Source organism: Lissotriton vulgaris, chromosome 4_1 (genome assembly GCF_964263255.1).
Source record: "Lissotriton vulgaris chromosome 4_1, aLisVul1.2, whole genome shotgun sequence".
NCBI lineage: Eukaryota > Metazoa > Chordata > Amphibia > Caudata > Salamandridae > Lissotriton > Lissotriton vulgaris.
In genome coordinates this window covers 90,673,860-90,696,595 of record NC_141691.1, presented here as the reverse complement: position 1 = coordinate 90,696,595, position 22,736 = coordinate 90,673,860, and the positions used below count along the sequence as shown (strand labels likewise).

At 44.9% G+C, this 22,736-nt stretch overlaps 1 protein-coding gene across 1 annotated transcript in view; it reads right to left on the bottom strand.

The window, feature by feature from the left end:
* The window catches only part of OPHN1 (oligophrenin 1), a 702,970-nt gene that overhangs the window by 426,060 nt on the left and 254,174 nt on the right, over window positions 1–22,736 (bottom strand). Inside the window, exon 3 of the mRNA XM_086918347.1 lies at window positions 17,491–17,552. Within this exon, the coding sequence (XP_086774473.1) occupies window positions 17,491–17,552 (62 nt within the window). The remainder of the gene's footprint in view (window positions 1–17,490; window positions 17,553–22,736) is intronic.

Here is a 22,736-nt window from a genome sequence, read left to right as displayed (position 1 = left end):
AAAAACAAAATTAAGAAGGGATGTCTCCGTGAAAATAAAGAAAAATAGAAAACTGTAAAAAGATAGCTAAGGCGGGAAGTATAATTTTGTGTTTCTAGCAGTAAAATCATGTGTCATGATCCAGGGCATGTGAGGACATAGAGAATGGCCTCAAGTGAAGCAGCAAATACCTGGCACAGGCTGAAAGCTCCAGTGTTCCCCTAGATTTAGCAGAGCCCTCCACTGCTTTCTGGAACTGGAAGAACTCTCCTAATGATGGAGGAGGTCTTGAGGCAAAGAGCAGCCCATGGCAGAGAAGTGAAGACACCACCACACTGCAACCACAGGGGCGAGGCAAGCGGCAACTGGGGAAAAGCTGCTGAATGTAGCAACATCCATGTGTAGCTGCTTCCTGCAGCTTCATATCTCCTGCTAATGCTTTATAAAAAAAAGGAGGCTATGGTGGCTCGTTGTCGTTGTATATGTATAATGGCCAGCAGAAAGAGAGAGAACTGGAAAAGGGGGGATTCGGTCAAGCACACTATTGGTACAGAGAGGAAGTTTAAGAAAGTACTGATATATATATATATATATACATACATATACATATATACATATATATATATATATATATATATAGCAGTAATTTCTTTAACTTCTTAAATTATATATATATATATATATATATATATATATATATATTCACGTAGATCGTCACTTATCAGACAGAATGCCTCTGTTAGTTCCCAAAAATGACGAGGAGTCGACCCAAAAAGTGCTGGTGCAAGCGGTGTTTATTTAAATAGAGCCAGCGCTGCCGCCATGACGCGTTTCGCCTTCGAGAAGGCTTGATCGCATATATATATATATAGAAGTAATTTCTTTAACTTCTTAAAATATATATATATATATATCACACGATAGTCCTTCACAGGAAAACACTCGCACTCAGGATAAGAAACACCGCAGTTTATTCCAGCAAAGTAACGCGTTTCGAGTCCGAGTGTTTTCCTGTGAAGGACTATCGTGTGCTATAATTTTACCGAGTGATCCGCTCGGTTGTGTACTCGCCATCTGCCAACGGGTCCCAGGGCTTCAGTAACTGGTCGTTGTTGTTTGGATATATATATATATATATATATATATATATATATATATATATATATACATACATACTGAAAAAACAAAGGTTAAAGTAACGTTATAGGTAGGTAAATTCATCAGTGAGAACATTAACCTTTTGAACAAAAAAAACTAACTGAAATTCACCAGTCATAATTAGCTGAGCTAACTATACCTTGAGCCCCGCCATCCACTGATGATGAACTCACATATTACATAACTTGTGACGTTCTATGGCATTATTTATGATGACATCACTGATAACATTATCCAATGAGTGTGTTAATTTGTTTTATAGTGGACATAGTGGTGGGTAACTAGCAAATTACTTTTCTACCTAATTTTGTACAGTCTGTATCCAGCTAATCGGTCTAAGTGTTTATAAAATGCATATGCTCCTAATGCATCATAGGTGTGTAGATGTAGTAAACAAGTTATACATCTTTGTACTGAAGAATAACTCTGTGTGCAGGTGACAGTTGACGACTTGTGTTGATTATGTTCCACACAGGTTTTCTGGTACTGCAGAAAAAGTTTCCAGCAGGGCAACGATTCTACGTACTACATACTAAGTATTGTAAGCAGCCTTGAGTTATTAGACAGAATTGTCTCAGCATGAACATTTCTACATAACATAGAAGACTGTGTGCACCAGTTATAACCTATATACTTGTGCTTGCTTTGCTTCGGAAGAAGGGCTACCTATAAAGTTTTCACCACAGTATGAAGGCTGCAGGTAGCCTTTAGCACCTTCAGACCTTGGTTTTTTAAGTGAATAGTCTCTGTTTTGATAAGTGTTGCATAGAGTGTACACTGTTCTTAGTACATTATTTAAATACACTGTGGTGTATTTCTCATGAGAGGTTCACTGCCTGCAGTGGTACAGAGTAAACTCTTTACATACAGTAAACAGTGTTAAAAGTACCGTATTTTCCGGCGTATAAGACGACCCGGCGTATAAGACGACCCCCCACTTTGCTTGATCAAATTTAGGTTTTGTGCTATACTCGCCGTATAAGACTACCCCAAGACTACCCCCACTTCCAGCACAGTCCAACGCTCTACTTGTACCTTGTACGCTTTTATAACCTGCACACTTATCACTTTTTTCTCTTGTAATGTACCGATTGCTACCTCATGTATTTTGTTATACCGGTAACCTGCACACTTATCACTTTTTTCTCTTGTAATGTACCGATTGCTACCTCATGTATTTTGGTTGCTCGCTATTGTCACTTTTGAACCATGTAACTTAGGCGGGAAATGTTTCTTCCACCTTGCTTGTATGCTGGGAATATTGCAAGCCTACCGTAATCTCTCCACCCGCTAGTCCTCCGAGTACGCTCAGCTTACCGCAGTGAAGCAGCTCCAGTGCCCGGCGGCGTCCTCCGACTCCGTGGATGCTATCGCGGATCCTCAGCGTTGTCCACCGATGCAATGCTCCGGCGGGAATCCTCTGGCATTATGGCTGCCAATTTCTGCGGGAGGCCTCGGGGGTACCCACCAGGCAGTAGGGGCGAAGTTGGAGCGAAGTTGCGGCTTGAAAGCCAGTTGTGCGCGGGAGCCCCCAGGATGCAATGCTCTTCGACTCTTCACCTCTGTGGCTGGCGGGCGGATTAGAGCCACCCTCCCCCACCTCCGGCTGGATTAGAGCCACCCTCCCCCACCTCCGGCTGGGCCGGAAGCGCAGGAACCTTCAGGAGTAGTCCGCGCTGTTGAAAAAAACCATGAAAACAAACGGTCTAATTTTGTATCCGGCGTATAAGACGACCCCCGACTTTCCAGAAAATTTTAAGGGGTTAAAAAGTAGTCTTATACGCCGGAAAATACGGTAGTCACTTTTCTACTTTTATCCACGTCTTTTTAGGTCTCGCCTAGACGAAAGCAAAAGCGAAAGCTTTTGCTGTCTAGGGCGAGACAACTTATGTAATCACTTTTGGAGGAATGTGGACAGCAGTCTGTCACGAGCTTCTCCTGCCGGAGATTTGACCTCGGGAGCGCGCACGTCGCCGTGCCTCATATTCCCATTCGCAAACAAAGCCACACTCACGCATGCGCACATACACACACTGCATACACACACGCACCACCCCTTAAACAGACACACGCTGCATACACACCCCCCTTAAACAGACACACGCACGCACAGACACACTCAAACAGACACACGCGCGTACACCCCTACCCTCAACCCCACTCACCGGGCTCCTCTCCCCTTACGCATGGGAAGGCACTGTGGAGCTCTGTGCAAGAAGGAGCGCTGTTTGTTGAAATCACCGCCGTCTCCCACAGTGGCATTGTAGGGAAATTGTAAGTAGCCTCCCCGAAAAAACCGCCGCAGCCCGGGAACTTCGGGAGCCTCAGAAATCCCGAGCGCAGCTCCTCTGACGTCAGACGAGGAGCCGCGCTGGGATTGGTGCCGGTGGGGCCGTTGCCTGGAAACGGAAGACTCGTCGACGCCGGGCAGGAGGGGCTTTTTCGCTCCTCACCCGGGCAGCGCCTGCTTTTTTTTTTTCAAGCTACTAGATTTCTCTGCGATTATTTAATGATGGCGCATGGCTGGGAAACGCTTGCTGCTTGTAGTAAGGCCTGCCTCCCCTCTCAACGGTGCTGAGTCTGGGATGGAGGGGGGTCTCAGGTTACTGCGCACGGACTGCTCGTACCCGCACCGAGGTCTGGCCTCTGAGCTCTACTCGGCCTCACATATGCCGGCTTACCTCCGTCCTAGCGCCATGGCCCCTGGAGCCCCCCTGGCTGCTCCTCGCCCTGTGCCTGGGGGGAAGCCCGCCCTGCTGCTCCTGGTACCCGCCCGAGGCAGGGCTGTTCCCGGAGTCTGCCCCGCAGAGCCCCACAGTGCTGGTCGCGCTTCTGGCTCGGAACGCTGCGCACACCCTGCCCTACCAGCTAGGGGCGCTGGAGCGCCTGGACTACCCCAAGGGGCACATGGCCATATGGTGAGAGGGATGATGGGGGCGGAGGAATGAGGAGGTTACCGGTTTGCGCTTTAGCTGCAGAGGAAATGGCATCCGATATCTTGTGTGGACCGGGGCACTTGCAGTGTGGTGTGTGCTGGAGCTGCATAGATAGGTGGGGAGAGATTCTGCTGATAGGGCAGAGGGGTGTGTGTACGGAAAAATGCAGATCGGCTTAATTGTATAATTGGGAATAATAACTACTCGGTGCGCACTCTCGTTAACATCACTTATTTGCCACTGACAAAATAACCGCACAGCTCACCGTAGCGCCTAGAAGCCAGCCGAGTGCTACGTGTGGGCATTTAAGCATTAGCGCGTCGGTACTTAGAAGTACTCACCATATATTAAGACAGTATTGTGTAAAGAAAGGAACTCGTGCAGATGCACAGAAATATTGAAGAGTGGACGCACAAGTATAGAGTGCCATAAATTGAGTCATCGTAACTGCCGTTACTTCCAGCGCCTAGAAGCTACACTAGAGCCATGGCGCGCTATACAAACACGTTGCTATTGTACAAACGTGCCAAGATGGAAGTTCTTCCAGTTTTAAGGATACTATGGGCGTGTAGGTACAATAGTCTATTACGAATTTCATTCATCTGGAAACCAGGAGGCAGAAAGCAACATTTTACTCATGGTATTTGTTAGGGATGATAAATTCAAAAGCAGCAAATACTTGATTTTGTGGCTTTTACTGAACGGTATTCCCACTTGCACTGATAGTGTGTGTTCGTCTGCGAAATGCAATAGGCTTAGTGAGATTAAACCATTTATAGGCGCTGCTGTAAGAGTTTAGCAGGGCGAATTGCAGTCAATAGGGACGAGATAGCCTTTGCCATTAGCTGCTGGTTGGAGTTTAGTTAGACGTGTCAGCCACTGGCCATGGGTAATTGCTTTATTGCTCACAAACCTATCACCCAGTTCGAACATTTGCGCTATTTACCCTGGATGGGCGTTGAAAAGACACCATAAATCTATTAACACTTAAAAAAGTCCACAGTGCTTTGGCAAACACGGCCACCCTTCTCAGCGGTGCGCGGAATGTGTCCTCTGTAGCCCAATGTGTGTCTTTACAAATTGTGTAAACAGGCGACCCTCCCAAAGAGGGCTTCTGTACTGCCGTGGTGGGGTACCCCAGATTCTAAAGGTACCAAAGAATGTCTCTTGTACGCCACATAACTGCAACCCTTTCCTCCTCACATGCGCAATACATGTTAGGGGATTAAAGATGGACTCCTTCGAACCCCGTGCAGAGGTGGTAGTGGCTTGCAGCGTCTCACAGGCGCGCGCGTGCATTTTACAATGCTGGACACTTCGGGATTAACCCGTTTTTTTTTTACATAAACAATTCCACATTGTTCAGGTCTACAGGGGGATTGGTTACTCAGAACTATCCACATTAGGAGAAAAGGCGAAAGAAAACATACACAAGCACACGATGACTCACACATCGCTCATACACACTTCCTAGTGCTCCTACACACACACGCTCTCACACAGACAGTAGCCGTATATAAATCTCCCACACAGTTACAAATCACATTCTGTCCCACAAGAACACTCATCCAAGCGCACACGTACAAACACACACGCACAAACCGACTCTGTTACACGGACATGCATAACGTAAACAAGCACTTCGCACACGCCCATTTCAGTGTACAAGGTTGGAGCATGTAGGTTTAGGGCACTTGAGCTACTGCTTGCAGTTTGTTGGCTGAAGGGGTACAATGTGTCATCTATCGGCAGCAGTGCTGCAGTGTATAGTGAGTTTGCACAGTTGAGCTGCCCTGCAGCATCTCATCTCTGGGCAACAGTGCTGCAGTTTGTAATAAGACACGTTTACTAGACATTGGGCAGTAGGAGTGCGCTGTTGCAGCATGGTCTTTTTTTACGTGTCTCCTGGCCAAGATCAGGAAGCAGGCACACCGAACCGGCAGCTCCTCACCACTACTTGTCAGCTAATAGCAACCCCCATGCCCAGCATACACAGAGAACTACACTGCTATGGCACAGCACTACCAACTGCCTGCCTTCCTGCCCCTACACTGTTACCCCGCGGTGCGGCCACAGGACACCGGCTACATTGCCCATGTCTGCCCCGCAACACGTTGTTCCTGCCATGGAGGTTTCCCACAGCCGGGTGCAGTTAATAAGTACAGGGACCCAAAGATATGTGGCATCGCAGAATAAGAACGGACGTGGTACAGGTAGGCTTTTTAAAATTTATTTATTACTTTTCACTTTTATATAGCGCTAACTTTAGCCGCAGGTATCAGAGCACTTTAAATCAGCATGCTTATAACAAGCAAGACTAGCACTCTATATTACTGCCAACTTTGCTTAGCATAAGCAACAGGTAACCATTCACAAACAATGTTTATATACCAATTACAAATTTAAAAAAATAAATTATGCAAAGCATTGTCATTTACAATGCCAGTAACTCAAACTTTAATGCTGCGAGACCTATTGCATTGTAAATGCTTGTTTCAATGTGGGTTCAGTGACTGGCATGTGTTTGATACAGGAAAAGAATGTCTATAGTAGGGCATTAGCTGTGAAACAGGGCTTCAATAGCTGGAGGAACTTGGCTTTCCCCGAACAGTTTTATTTTTTAATACATTTTTATTGATGCAAGGGAGATCAACATAATTCATTAATAAATAACAGCCATTATACCTTTACAAATCCACAGATAGGAGTTTAGATCATTGATGTTAAAAAATTGAAAAACGTAAAGATATACCTACCGCCTTGATTAAGGATTATATACATATGGAAATTTACAAAAAGCCACTATAAGCGTAATATCAGTCTTTAATCATTAAATGTCAAACAGCCGTAAACTTCATAAATGACCGTTACCCTCTGGTTTTTGCTAAAGCCTTTTCTCTCTCGAAGATCTCCACCATAATAGCCCACCAATCAGCTATACTACTAGAGTTTGGAGAAATCCAAGCCCTTGAGATAGCAAGCCTAGCAGTAACTAGAATAATAGCAATAAAATCTCTTTGTGCCTGATTAAACTCAGCCTTATATCCCAGCACGATGTCTCTTGTAGTAAATACTATATATAAATCAAGGGGGGGTTTTGAAAATGTGTTTAATTCCCTGCCAAAATACCTACAGCGAAGGGCATGTAGCAAATATATGTATAATATTAGCAGCGCGCAGTCCGAATTTTGGACAATTCATCTTTTTACTAAAATATTGTCCACCTTGCGCTTGTCAACTAGCTATTTTTCACAGGATACAGTACAGCATCTAGATAGTCCGGAACTGCTGAAGCTTTAAATTAATTGAGCATACAGCCTCCTTTAGTATTGTGAATGCATAGGTTACCGCTGTAGGGAGAATCTCAATTTCCAGCATCCTACTCTATTTTGAGGCTAAGTGTATACATGGATCAGTTCTATCCTGAGATAGATATTTATATGCTTTTTGGATTGTATGCTTCTGAGGTATCTTCACTTAGCAAGTTAGTATGTCATATGTTGCTATGGATTTAACCCCCTTTGATCTCCAAAAGAAGTCTCTAATTTGTAAATACTTACAGTAGTACTGGTGTAGGAGTCCAAACATATTTTGTAAGTTTTGAAAAGTTTTAAAGCCATTACAGTCATAAAGATGTCTGAGTTTTTCAATCCCCTTCTTAGCCCCACCCCTTTGAAACGCTATCATCAAAAATCCTAGGTAATAATGGATTATCCCATAGACTGAACCCATTGTGATATACTGGATGAGAATACCCAGCACAGATTTCTCGCCAGATACTAGCCAAGTCCCTAAGTGTGTTAAAACGGACTCGCTTTAAGTAGTTTGGGTCGTGTATCCGGTAGAGAAACCTACTGCTATCATACCCTAAAAGTAACTGGTGGCTAAACTCTTGACCCTCACTAAATAGTAAACTATGAATGCGGCCCATAAAGGTAGCCCAATAGTATCATTTAAAATCGGGAAGTTTGAGGCCCCCCTGGCTATACGGATATTTTATAAGCTTAATAGCACGGAATGCTCGTTTATACTCCCAAATAAAACTACCTTTCACCCCTTCTAGTTTTTATAAAAATGAGTTAGTAACTCTTAAGGGTATAGAGAGAAATAAATATAAAAATTTAGGGAGTATCATCATATTTAGAATATTGCACCTCCCAATTATACTTATAGGTAGTTTATACCAGCTTCTTAATTTCTTGCTAACAATATCTTGTAACAGAGTAGCCTTAATATGTGTTTAAAGTGGGGCGTAACACATATTCTGAAGTAAGTCGCCTCAAAACATCTCCCAGCTATATGGCTACCTGGTTCAAAGTTCAAAAGCACCTGGATTTTAATAGGGTTCAACTTATATCCAGAAAAAGAACAAAAAGCTTCTACTTCGCTTGAAATATTTCTAAAGAAGCAACCGGGTCCGTTGTAAAAATGGGATATTATCTGCATAAGCTCTTACTTTCAAATTGTGAATTTCTGATCGTAAAGGTGGAATGTCTTGGTTGAAAAGTAATATCCATATAAAAGGTTCAATATAAAGCGCAAATAAAAGAGGAGAAAGAGGGCAACCCTGACAGGTGCCTCTACGTATGCGGAAGAATGTAGATTGAATACCTGCATAGCTCAGCTTGGCCTGCGACATGGGATATAAGGCTCGTGTCCATATAAGAAATCGGCCCAAAATGCCAAATGAAATCAGAGTAGGCCATAATGAGCTCATTGCCACCCGGTCAAAGGCATTTACGGCGTCTAGAAGTATCATGACTAAATTACTGCCCGATTGTTTAGCATATCAAACACCATTATTGCCATATTAGTGTGTGCCATAATATCTTGGCCAATTATAAAACCATGTTGTTGGTCTGATACCAAGCCTGGCATCAGAGGGGCCAAACGGTTAGCCAGTACCTTTCCATATATTTTCGCATCAGCGTTAATAAGAGAAATCTCACGACAAGAGCCACATTCTTCTGGAGGTTTACCTTTTTTTGCAAAGAATACAACATTTATAGTATCCCAGTATCGCCAATCTCCTGTATAACTTTGGTTAATGGTGGCACTATAATACTTCTAAATACTTTATAAAACTCGCTAGGAATTGAATTGTCCCCTAATGCCTTGCCTGATGGTAGCAAAGTCAGGGCAGCACACATTTCCTCTGATGAGGCTTCTATAGACAACTGACTAATAGCGTCTTCTTGTAAGCATGAAAGCACTGCTTTCTCTAGATATTTATCAAAATCCTCTATGTTTATTGGGTCGGATAGCACATAAAGAGTTTCATAAAATACTTTAAATTGCTTGAGTATCATATGAGGTTCAGTGGATAGAGTGTTATCCACACCTTTAACAGCTTTTATTGAATTTTTACCTTTTCACCAACCAGTTTTCTCGCCCCCCGCTTGGTAGATCACCCTGAAACTTATCATGCACAAACTTGTCAAGGAGAATCGGCAAACAAAGCCAAAGTTATTAGCAACACAAAAAACGATTTTCCTATAGACGGATAGATAGATAGATTGATAGATAACAGAGGTTACAGTGATATTATATTTAAGAAAAACAATTTAAAAAACATAAAAATTCACACAAAAAACAAAAGTTACAGGGACGTTTACAGTTAGGTTCAGATTTTACAGACATAAAACCATAGAAATTCAGCACTTATAGTTATCTCATGTAACAATAACCCATGCCCTAAAGTAATTATAAGTCGCGCCCCCGCCATGCACAGTTTTCTCATCAATAATTGTATTGCAAATGTTGCAGATAATATTATCAATGATGTCATATAAGATGTTACGACTAATATAAAATGTGGGGTAATTAGTAGTGCATGGCGAACACAGGAAAGGCAAGTACTTGCTCCACTTCGTCAACCTAGAGCTAGCTTGGCTACCTTTTCAAGTAAAAGGATTGCAACAGCTGTTTTTAGAAACAGTGTTGAGGCCCTAACAGTTGGCAGAATAGATGCATAAAAAAGAGAAAGTGAAGAGTCTGCAAGAGGGCCAATACAGCTCAGGGTTTATTCAAATTGTTGGAGCTATTTTCCAAAGTGTGTTCTTCGAATTTTGAGGAAAGGATGATGGAGTACAAAATACTATATTTGGAGTCATTTAGAGTAAGAAACTTGGAAGTAAGGGGACGAGGGGTTGCTCCTAATGGAGTATAGTGATGTCAAAAAGAAATGAAGGTTTGGACATCCATTTTAAAAATGTACCAAAGGGAGGCATGTTCCCAGGCTCCTCTGGAAGCCTCAGGAGATAGCATGAAGTATGTCCAGAAATGACAGTGCAAGAATTTTTTTCAGAGCCTTGCAACAAAAAAAAAAAGAGACAGATTTTTCTTCTCTTGGGTGGAATATGGATGAGAAGTTTCGAATGTTTTTGGAAAAAGATTCAGCTGTTTGGGGCTAAAAGAGAAGGAGAATGGGACAGATCGATTGAGCTGATGATAGGTACATGTGAAGAGATCATAACAGTAGTGAGGTGAAGATCGAATGGGTTTAGGAGTGATGTACGAGAGGCCATATTGTAATGAAGAGGCCACTTAAAGATTGCTTATTTTGTTTCCAAAGTTTACACCCATTCATCAGTGTCCCAGGTGAATACAAAGAGGTATGGATCAGTGTGCACTTAATACAGAAGTGAACAGGAATGCAGGCATAGAAGCAATCTTCTCCAAGACAGCTGGGATTCGATTTCAGCCATCTGAATCTTTCCTCTTCATGAGGCACAAGACCAGCCTCCTCTCTAAGGCCTAGAAGGAAAGGTCTGGCAGATATCAAGCAAGAGGCCCTAAGCTTGGATGTAGGCACTATAGGTAAATAAGGTGAGGGACGTCAGCATAGATTTTACATGGGGCCACAAGTAGAGCAAATTTTGAAGCGAGATTTCTTATCTTCCAGGATGATAGCTGAATTTGTCCTCTTAGTAAAAATTAAATAATTCCGGTAACACATCGCCCTACTGTGTAGCTGAAGGAGGAGTTGGCAGACGTTCGGAGGAGTTGAAGAAAAAGTAAAGAAATCCTGTGGAAGGTAGCCAATACGTCCATGTACAGCAACTAACTCTGTTCACACATGATGTGTGATAGAAATGTCAGCTACGACCTCCAGGGGCAGTAGAGAGCTGAGCACTTCAACCTCTTTGGCTGACACTCGGGTTGTTTCAAATGAGGCTGTTGTGCTACTGTTCCTGGGCCTCTGGCCATTTTAACAGTATGTATTGCTATTTTAAAGGTACCGGGGATTTCCAGCCTGATGACGGACGGAGGATAGTAAATTAACACATTTTAAAACAAGTCAACATTTTTGAAGCAATATATTTAACAGATAAAGATATACTCGCACTATATATTTTTAAATAAATGTTCTGCTATCTTTTCACGTTGAACTAATCACTGTAATGGAAAGAGAATCAGCAATGAATTTTGTTAGTTGAGTTTTCAATAGTTAGTATCCTGGTCGGTCGTAGGTTTGGGAGGTCAGAGGGGAGGTCAGAGCCGACTGCTGGCCTCCTCTGCCCTTCTGGCGCTTCTGGAATGGCTTACGGAACTGTTGTTGCTGTTGCGACTGCCCCGAAGCCTGGCCAGGTCCTCTGCCTTGCCCACCGAACCGCCGTTGGAACGGGCGGTACGACTTCTTCGTGTCTTTAGGCTTCTCCAGGCCCACAGCCGTGAGCGTCTCGGCCTCCGCCTTCATGCGGGCCATCTCATCGTCCGCATGCTTCCCGAAGAGGGTCTCGCCGGAGAATGGTAGGTTGGACACCCTCTGCTGGGCGTCCGGTTTCAGGGACGTAAGACGGAGCCAGGCGTGACGTCGTTGATTAACCCCATGGCAGAACCCATGAGCTGCCAACAAGGAAGAGTCCGCTGCAGCGCTGATAATCTGGTTAGCCACCAGCATCCCTTCATTCAGCACTTCCTGGAAGTCCTCGCGCTTCTCGCGGGGCAACAACTCTGCAAACTGCTGGAGGGAGTCCCAGAGGACGCGGTCGTAGCGACCCAACAGCGCCTTGGCACTCGCAGCCTTCATGGAGGTAGCCGATGTTCCGCACACCTTCCTCCCTGCCGAATCCATCCATCTGGACTCCTTATCCGGGGGAACCGTGGATGACGGGGAGGTGGCATGTTGCTTGGGGGCCGCCGTCACAATGACAGAGTCTGGAGGGGGTTCCGCCCTCAGAAAGGCCGGGTCCGAGTCGGGAGCCCGGTACTTCTTCAGCAGCCTCGACGGAGCCGCCTTCGTCACCGCAGGGGTGAGAAAAAGGGCCATAGCCGGTTCCTCCAGGCCCGGCACCAGAGGCAGGAGAGGACGAGACAGGTGTTTTTGATGTAATGTCTCAAAAATGACTGAAGATTTAGGAGTAGGCACCGTCAAGGATATGCCCAACTTCGCAGCGCCCCTTAAAAGGACATCATGGAACGCCACCAGGTCATCAATCGGGGACACCCTCGTGTCCGGGGACTCCGACAAGGTAGGAGAATAGTCTCTGGTACCAGAGGACCTTGTGTGGGAGCGAGAGTCGCGCCTCCTATGGCGGTGTCTCGACCTCGTGGACGATCTGTGTCGCGATCTCTCCCTTCTACCGGAGCGAGAGCGAAACCTGCCAGTCCGTGGCCGCTCCACCGGTTTCCGTGGTGGGGTCTTCCTTGGTTCCTCTCGGGGTTTCGGTTTTGGGGTCCCCTTAGGAGGTACAGGCAAAGACGGCAGCGAAGTGGACCTCGGAGGAGGAACCCTCGGCTGCGGGGCGGGCCCATGCGGAGGGACTGGCGGTGGTGGTGGGTCGCCTGACGGAAGTGGAGGTTTGGGTGGAGGATCCTCTTTAGGAACAGGAGGAGGAGTTGGCGACCGAGGCCGAGATGGCGTGTACACCTCGGAGTACACCGAGCCCGGTGACCCCTTAGGCGAAGGGGGCTGAGATCCAGCCCCTTCAGCAGGTGATCGCTTCCTCTTGCGTCTTCCACTAGAAGCAGTCTGACTTCTGGAACCAGAATCCCTCTTGCGCCGTTTTGGAGAGGCAGAACGACTCCCAGACGCCGACCTCTTTTTTCTCGACGCTGAGCGTCGCTTTTCTGGCGTTGAACGTCGCCTCCGTGACTCCGGCGTCGAACGCCGCCTCCGCGACGTCGACCTCCTCTTCCTTGACGTCGACCGTCGACTCCTCGACGTCGACCTCCTCTTCCTCGACGTCGACCGTCGACTCCTTGACGTTGACCTCTTTCTCCCTGACGTCGTACGCCGCCTCCGCGACGTCGAACGTTCCTTCCTCGACGGCGAGCGTCGATTTCGCCGTCGAGGAGCCCCTCGACGTCGACCGGTGCTTCGACGGCGATCGGCGGTGTCGCCTCGACGGCGAGCGCCGATGCTTGTCACATCGTCTCTGACGTCGATAGGAGGACCTTGACGATGACGATGACGTCGACGGTGGCTTTGACGGCGACCTCTCCAGGCCCTTCGACGTGGAACCGTCACGCCGTCTCGACCCGGAGCCCCGGACAGAAGGGGAGCACACCGCCGTCTTCCCTCTCGACGTCGTCGTCGATGCAATCGACGTCGACGGAGACCGGGACTGTTTGCTGGGCTTCCTGCCTCTGGGGAGCCCCCCAGAGGCCTCAGCAGAGGCAGAGGGAACCTTCCCAGCCTGCCCAGACCCACCTGCAGCCTGCAGACGCCTCTCTTCAAGGCCAGAAAGCCTGATCTTCATCCTGTCCCTCAGAGTCCGAGCAGTAAACTGCTTGCAGATGACACAGTCCTCAGGGACATGATCTTCAGGGAGGCAGACGATGCAGACATCGTGGGGATCACTCTTGGCCTTCTTCCTCCCACATGCTGGACACTTATCAAAAAGGCCAGGCATTTTAGAGCCCTAAAACGCCTGAACCAGCACACAAAAGAGAAAGAGAACACCAAGAAAGTAACCTGAAACACTTTTAAAACACAAAAGTGCCAAAATATTCAATAAACCCTTGAAACAAGGGAGAGCTCAATGCCAGGGTCCTGTAAGCAGGAGCCGGAAAAAAGAACTGAAAGTAGAGGGGCCTGCTATGCATTCTGGGATACTGGGAGAAGTTCTGGAAAGTTCTCTTAAAGGCACAGTATCCTATTTAAGCCACATAATGGCAGCCTATGGGGCTTGTCTGTCCCTACCTTCCTCTCTATCATTCCAGAGTCTTTTACTGGGGGAGGCAAGTTTCTCTATGGTAGAAACTGGGCGGGCTGTATTATGTGTGGTGTTTTTTGGTGGAATTTTCTAGTTGAAGTACTGGACAGTGTAGCCTGTGGAAATAGGCTGCATTATTTGTCTTTAAATTCTCTCTTAAGTGTCTTTGCAGTTTCTGCATTATTTTGACAATTTAAGAGATTATTTTAGATTGCCGGGGTCCACACACATGGGCGGGACTATTCACTAGATTATGACTATACACAGAGATCCCCTACTACAGAAGTCGAGTATTGCAGGACATCCCACAACCCGACTCACAGATTACAATGGCCACAGGTCTCCAAATGTTTGGGTGTCGTATTTATGCCAAATACATTAATTCGCCTTCACTTTAAATGCTCTTTTCAACCATGTTTTAAATGAAGATATGTTTAGAGACAATAGGTCTGATTCAGAGTTGTTATAGGCATGTGCTAAACCTGTAGCTGAGATTCATCCCAACCAAACGTCAACCTCCACAGGTAAGTCTGGCTGCGTCATCATAACTCCTCCCCCACCACCCCTTCTACACACGAGCAAAGGTCCTAAAAGGATAATATGCCTCTTGGAACGTTAGTGTCGAGTGTCAGTGGGTACTTGTCAGAAGCTCTGCCCAGTCCCCCTGAGTCTCAAGAACATGGCTAGTTGGCCTTGTGACATGGACACTCCACACTCACTGTTCATTTTAGAGAACGACAATCTTCTTTCAGCTTTTTCACTGTTTTCTTTTAATTTGCATGAATCAGCACCGGATTACTGGATTACTACTTTAACCAGAACTTTTCATTTCTGACTAGGAGGCTGATACATGGAATAAGAAAATGCAAGTCTTAGAACGAGCAATGGAAAGCCAATAGGTTTCGCCTACCAAAGCTATTGGCTTTAGCAATGTTTTCAGCCGTGCTGTACAGCAGGTCTTTGCAGTGTGGTTGAACAAATTTTAAGTAAGTGTTATGATACATCAATACCAATGAGCTTTTTTTTTTTTAAAGCATTAGAGCTGGAAGCATAATAGTCTTTTTATTATTATTATTATTATTATTATTATTATTAATATTATTATTAGCAATGCTGTACAGCAGCCACTCTACTATGAAGGCAGCAACAAACCATACCTATAGACGGCAATGCTCACGCTGTACAGCATGAATAACAGGCATACTCAGAGGCAATCATTTCCAAGGGCAAAGCTATCGGCTTTGTTAATGCTTTCTAGGCCTCAGAACAACACCCCTGTGATTCTTGGCAAAGCAGTTAATCTTCCCCTGCGTGAAAAAGAAATCATAAAATTTGGCTAAACATCCTATCAGGGATCTATACTCAGTCCCATGCTTTTTAACCTGTATGTGGCACTCCAGTCCAAGTTGATTAGATCATATGGGTTTGACGTATTGTCGTACTCTGATGACACCCAGTTAGTAAACCACCCTCGGTCCTAACCCAACTGATACCAGAATCAGATTCAAAAACTGTATGACTCATATCAACCGTTAAGCTAACTATCTGCAGCTCAATGCCAATAAGACCGAGATCATCTTATTTGGCAAGGCTCATGAACACTGGTCCAATGACTGGTGGCCCCATAGTCTTGGCCCTTGTCCTTCTCCTAAACCCATGGTACGCAACCTTGGAGTAAAAATTGATGATAAACTATCCATAAAAGACCATGTTAACCAATAGTGAGCACCTGTTATGGCCTAGTGAGGACACTACCTAAGATCTTCCAATGGATCCCATTAGAGTCTAGAAAACTGCTTGTCCAAGGTTTAATCAACAGTCGTCTGGATTATGGAAATGCTTTGATGGCCTCACCTCAATTAACGAAGAGCTGGTCACCAGACTCCAGGTTTTACAGAACACTGCTGCCAGGCTAGTATTAAACCTTCCACCTCGATCCCTGTCAGCACTCAGTCTGAAAACCCTTCGCTGGCTCCCTATTAGGAAACTGATCAATTTTAAGATCATCTATCTGGTGCACAAGACCCTGTTTAAGAATGGGCCAAGCTACCTGGCCAAAAAACTAAACTGGTACCTCTCTAACCCAGCTCAAGGTGCGAACTGATAGGCATGGTGGACACTCATTTTCCCATCTAGCCCCCCGCCTGTGGACCGAACTCCCATTGCAGCTTCGCACTATTTTGGATCAAAAATAGTTCAGAAAAAAGCTGAAAACCTGGCTGTTCTGATCGCTCACCCTTCCCCTCATTTCAGATGTTTTATCTTTGCCTTCACCAGCTATCGCTGCAGCGCTTTGAGACCCCTCCGGGTGATATATGTGCTTAATAAAACTCCATGACTATGACTGACTATCACATAAAGAAAGCAATTACGCCCATATCCGTGAAAATACATTTGTAAGCGGATAGCCTTTGCTGTCACAATAAAATCAGATAACATTGTCAAAAATAAACATCCATTTTAAAGGAGAAAAGGGCTTCTTTAAAGTGTGTGTGGAGCACAGTGAAGCATAGCTACAAATGTCAAGAGGTTCAACAAGGAAGACGGAAGAAATAAAAAAACAAAGTAGTACCTCAATCACAGCACAATATGAAGAAGGCCGGCAATCAAACTGGAGCAATCAGTACTTAGTCCATGCTCCAGGAGAAGGAAGAGGAAGTGAAGCCCGCAGGCGCTGGACAATTACAAGACAGCAATTGAAAATGTAGCCAACTAATGCTAAGCAATGTTTGGGCCCTTTTTGTATACAATAGCTCTTGCAAACAAGAGCGCATGCAGCACATGCGCTATCGCAGGCGAGTCTAAAAACCAGGACATATTAAAGATGGACGGAGCATTCAAAATACAGATAGAAAAAAAATATCTGTATTCAAACTATTGCATAATGTTGCAGCTGCCCACCGTCAGAGTCATTTAGACCCATGAGTATGTGTTAATATAGGTGCAAATAGTGTTTGCACTAATTTTATACTTTTCCACTCTTCCGCTTTTTGCACACGCGGTTAATAGTAGGTTGTAAGTAAATGCCTGTGCAGCACAGTGAGCCTGGGAAAAAGTACTAGGTGCAAAATGGGCGCAAAAGGCGGTTTTGTTATTCCTCATTATTTACCAACATGGTCAAAATGAGAGGCAAAAACACACCCAATACCCGGCTGAATGTTATTAGCGCTGTTGTTTCTTTGAAGCTATAACTACCTCAAGACCTGGGCCTGTGTGTGTCCAAAACTTAAGTCCACATAATGCTGGCTGTTCCTTACCATCATCATCCTCTCGAGCTCCACTTCAGACAGAAGTTCCGAAAATTCTTTGAATGATTCCGCTAAAAAGGAACACAAAAAATACCAAAGACCCAGTTAGAAAAAGTTCCGAACAGATATCGCTAGTCTACTATATTAAACAAATCCTTAAAAATACATAAGAATTTCCTTGGCCATTGTCAAAGGTTCCCCCTGGTGGCCTAAACTGAATGTCCTTTCTTTGTATTTCGAAAATCTAATAAAAAAGCTCTTATTAAAAATACATGTCATAGTAGTTAACAACACAGACACCCCAAAAGTCAGAAATGTAGTCTATTTAGGATTTATTCAAACATGTAACTATAATTCCAATGTTGTAGTGTTGTTCATTTTTGAAACCTTGCAGTTTAGTACTCATTTTTCTGCTTTACCTTTCTGCCTTGTTTTCTTCATTTGTGTGATACAAATTAAAGGGGGACCATTTTTAGTAATCAAGAACATCAAAATGGTAACAATTCGAAAAACCAGGATTGCAATATAATTATACAGTACCTACCTGACCCCAGTGGCAGGCATGCTGAACATTTTCTTACAAAAAGGAGCAGTTATATTTTTGGTAGGAACAGAGATCAGTTAAGTGAGTCAAGGAAACCAGTGGGCTTCGTAAGTGCAGGCATTTGTGGTGGTGTGTTCTACCAGCGTGCAGATGCTCCTTAAAGTGCAAAGAAGTGAGATATCAAGGATGGCAGGAAGGAGCCGGTATGAGGATTCAGAAGTTACAGTGACATAGGGAATCAATTAAAGTAAATAGTCTCTAGTACCAGCACTGCTTTGCTTCCGAGTGTGTGTGCAGCTCTTCTCAATTGAGGTGTTTAAAGGTAATTGTTTTGCACTTGCCTCCAGTGGCGGCTGCTTGGGATCCGAAGTGGTAGGTAGTGTGGGAGAATACAAAAATAAACACAGAGACACAGACAAAAATATATATATATATAAAACTTTACTTACCAGTCGCTACATTGCTCCTCTCCCAATCCTCGACTCCAGGGCTGGTGCACAATGCGGAGGCTCCCAGATGCCAATGCTGATGCTGCTCTCATGATGGCAATACTATTCCCAGCATGAGAGAAGCGCTGAGATTGGTCTGAGGCCCTCATTTGCCACTCAGACAGTGCCCGGGAGCCTATGGATTTTCTCTACCCGGCAGTACAACACAGCCGGGTGGAGAAATGCTAAGTGCGCATGAAGGTTTGACCGGCCTAAGACGGACGGTCAAACCGGCATACACACTTCGTAGTACCCATCACCCCTCCTCCCCACTGTCATCATAGCCTGCATGGCCCCACCTCGCCCTATGATGAGGCGCGCTGGCAGCCTGCAGGTAAGAAGAAAAATAAAATGATCAAAAAATATGATTATTTTCATTTTATTTTTCATGTCTTTAAATCGGCTGCCCCCTAGTGGGGCAACACTCCTCCGCCATATAGGAGGAGCCAAACCTGCATACCTCTTTAAAGAAAATGTTGGATTTGTGGGGAGCCCCCCATGACGGTGAAGCGGAAGAAGATGCAGGACGTTGTACCATGCGGTGGTAGGTCCAATCGTAGAGCACTCCCAGAATTAACCACAGCTATACCGTGCTTGAAAGAATGATGCAGCATTCTTAAGTAGGAGCTGTCGTATGGGACACAGTCTACAGTGGTTATGATTCTGAATGGTAACAACGCTGAATTAGGTAGGTGTGAAAGCGAAAGGCAGAGGTGGCTCCTCCATAATGGGAGAGGAGCATCACCCCACTGGTCAGTCAGTCAGTGGCCTAGCAAAATATAAAGTGACCACTGACTGATTGAGCCATGCTAGCAGTATAGAGAGGGAGGAGTGGTATGGGCACTGTAAGTGCGCATGTCAGTGTGGCCCGCCCTCTTAGGGCGGCCAAACTGACATGCGCAGTTAGGTTTCTCCAACCCAGCTGTGTTACACAGTCAGATTGGAGAAGCATCACAGGCGCCTAGGCTCTGTCTAAGTGGCAAACCACAACGCTTAGACCAATCCAAGCGCTGCTCTCATAGCATGTGGAGAAGTGTGGCTCAATGGTTAGAGCGGCAGACCCTGATGCAGAGGTCTAGCCCGGGACCAGGGTTCAATTCCCCGCCTCGGCGGGTCTTGGGCTCAAAATTCCACGGACCTGATCATTCTCGCCTCGGGCCTATTCCAATCATAGAGTCCCACTCTGCAACTCTGGGCAATAGCTTGCTTAATCTCCACAACGGCCCCCACACGCTAAGGATGCCTGGCCTCCACTCTGGGGGTGCCCAGGAGTGGACGCCTCACAGGGAAAGCCAGGATGGGTTCCACAGCGGTATTCGTACAAGCGCCTTGAGACCCTTGCGGGTGAGTAGTGCGCTATACAAGTATCAATTTACATTTACAACAGGATTGGGTGGGGACCTTGTGCCCCAGTGCATGCTGGGACTCAAGGATAGCCGGAGAAAAGAACCGAGGCGGCTGCCGTGTACTCGGGTACGTTTTTTAATTTAATTACTATTTTCCCTTCCTACTCCCCCCATTCAGTATAGTGTCAGCCGCCACTGAGGTGTGGTCAATAATCTACAGGATACAAAGCACTAATATCCAAATTAAATGAAGGATAAAAAACGCCCTGTTCAGTGGTAGAAAATGCGTATGCTGGCTAAATAGATTATTCATCCTCGTCTTCATAACTGTCAGTTTAAAGTAAGGGTCATTCTTGGGTCACATCCCATATTAGACTTTGGCACAGCATCTGGGTTGCAACAAGAAAGCATTTTTGTGCTCCAGAGGATGTACTACTCTGTCACATGTTACAGCTCAAAATGGCACTCAATAGATGTTACAGAATCTCTGGCCCAGGAATTCCATCTCCAAATTTTACAGAATATCTGCAAATGCAATGATGGAAGCCAGTGAGGGACAACAGATCTCCAACCTTGCATTTGCAGAATACCAACAAGGCAGACTCCCTTAACCCCTTAAGTGCTGCTGACGGCCAATGGTCGTCAGCAGCGCTACCTCCCCAGTGCTGCGCACGACCATTGAACGTCCATTCAGCACTAGTTCTAATGGACAGCGCAGCACTGGGGAGGAATGTGTAATAGCAGCTATGAGGTTAAAAAGGCGCGATATGCAATATTTTTTGGGAGATACCTTCTTGAAGGTTCTTTAAAGACCGGGTAGATTGTAGATCTCCTGATAGGAAGTATTTGCTGTATTAAGATTAACTTTATGCCCGGACTGCTATATATAGCTAGGGCTCCTTGGATGGTGTTTCCAACTGAAATTTTAAAGAATAACCTGAAGAACCTTTGGGCAGGCATCTGTACTAAAAGGACTTCTCGTGCGGCTGCATCAGTACTGTTCAAAACATCCCAGAGGGGTGCTAGGTGTCCCAGAGGTTAGTAGATGTATTCAGTCAAGCCAACCAGTGCCGACACTGACATGGGCATCGCCTACTCAGACTGAGCGATAAATACAAAAATAAAGGAGTGCCCGCTCACGAGTATCTGCGCCGGCCCTGCTTTAAATCTGCATCTCCATTTCACGGCAAAATCCTGAGAGAAGTCCGCTAAGGAAGATGCAATACCCTGGCTACATCGAGATTCCGACTTTGGACCCATTTCTGCTACATCTAACAACAAATCGGAGACGGACACTCACTTACTATACTTCATCTGGATTCCCACATACATGCAAGCATAAAAGACAGGTTCCAATCTATACATTGAAGAACCATAGTCATTAAGCTTCCCCAGGTTATATATTTGGAACAGTCAAAGTGCCATTTCAACCATTAAGACAGACAGTACAAAACCTTCTCAGATATAGCTCTGATTCATCCATGTTTGCGGCTTCCTGAAGAAGGTAACTGCTGAACCGCACGTAGAAAAATATAAATATATTTGCTTGGCCACAAATGTGAACTGGCCGTTGTTATATCAGAAAAGCAACTTTATTATTTTTTGTGTTGTATTTATACATTACATGATCACATGTATTTTCCAACAATATTTTTTAGGAGGGATGTGTGAAGTGGATGCATGCATGGTGGGTATGTGCGAATATGAGTATGTCATGTGAATGAATTCTATTAATGCAATTGGAGAGAAAATATAATGATCATGTATTTTTTTTAAAATAATAATGTATAAAGAAAAAGTGATATTTCTATCCAGAATATTAATAATAAACAGCACTTCTCTATTTTTGTATCAATATGAATGTCTAAGGATGTGCCCCCTACCTTGATTGTGTTTGCAAATCTTATATCTGTACACAGTTAAAAAAAAATGTGGGTGCACAAAACAATGTTGAGGTGATATCACCAGCTCGATTCAAAGCAATGCTTGGTGGCTCTGACATCTCCTGAAGAAAGAATGGTTTGTATTTTATATGTGGAGGATGCACAAGTGTATCAAAGGCTGCTGGAGAGAGCTCCCGTCTCTAATGACAGAAATCACTAAAATTCAGGTGCGTTGACTCCGATTATAGTTCAGCTTGGAGACATAGATGAAGAGGGTTTGTACCCACGTGTCCTCACTGACAGGGAAAACTGTGCTTCTGCTTTTGGTGATTAAATTATCTATATTGCAGAAAAGGTGAAAGACAGATGTTCTGAATGTGGGTGTTTGCGGGGAAATAAGCTTCTGTTTGTTTATATGCTATAGGAAAACTACTAGGGGTAACCTGTGATTGAATGGTCCACAAAAAAACTTGTGAACGCCATTCCACACCAATATAAAAAGTTCTCAGTAATGCGCTCATACCCACAGTGGCGGCGGCTCCTCCTCTACACAAAACCGGACTCCACTCCAAGTTCATTATGTACTTTTCAAATCTGCTTGATTAACTTTCTTGGTCCTCCAATCTTCCAAAATGCATTGTTTCACCTTCTTAACCAAATCATCCTTCTCATATGCCACAATCCACTCCTCTTTCTCAATTGAATTTATTGTCACTTCTTTAATAGGCTTAGGCATAAGGCTCATACAGTCTGTAACCTTATTCTGTACACCTAGCACATACTTGATTCTGTAATTATGGTCTTGCAACTGCATAGAGAGCCTAGCAATTCTCGCAGATGCCTTCACCAACCCCCCTGTTATAAGCAGATTTTATAATGGCTTGTGATCCGTTCTCACATCAAACTCGGTACCCCAAACAAATGCCCGGAAAGGCTCCATACCCCAAACACATGCAAGAGTCTCTCTCCTACAATAACAGGCTTGTGGATATGA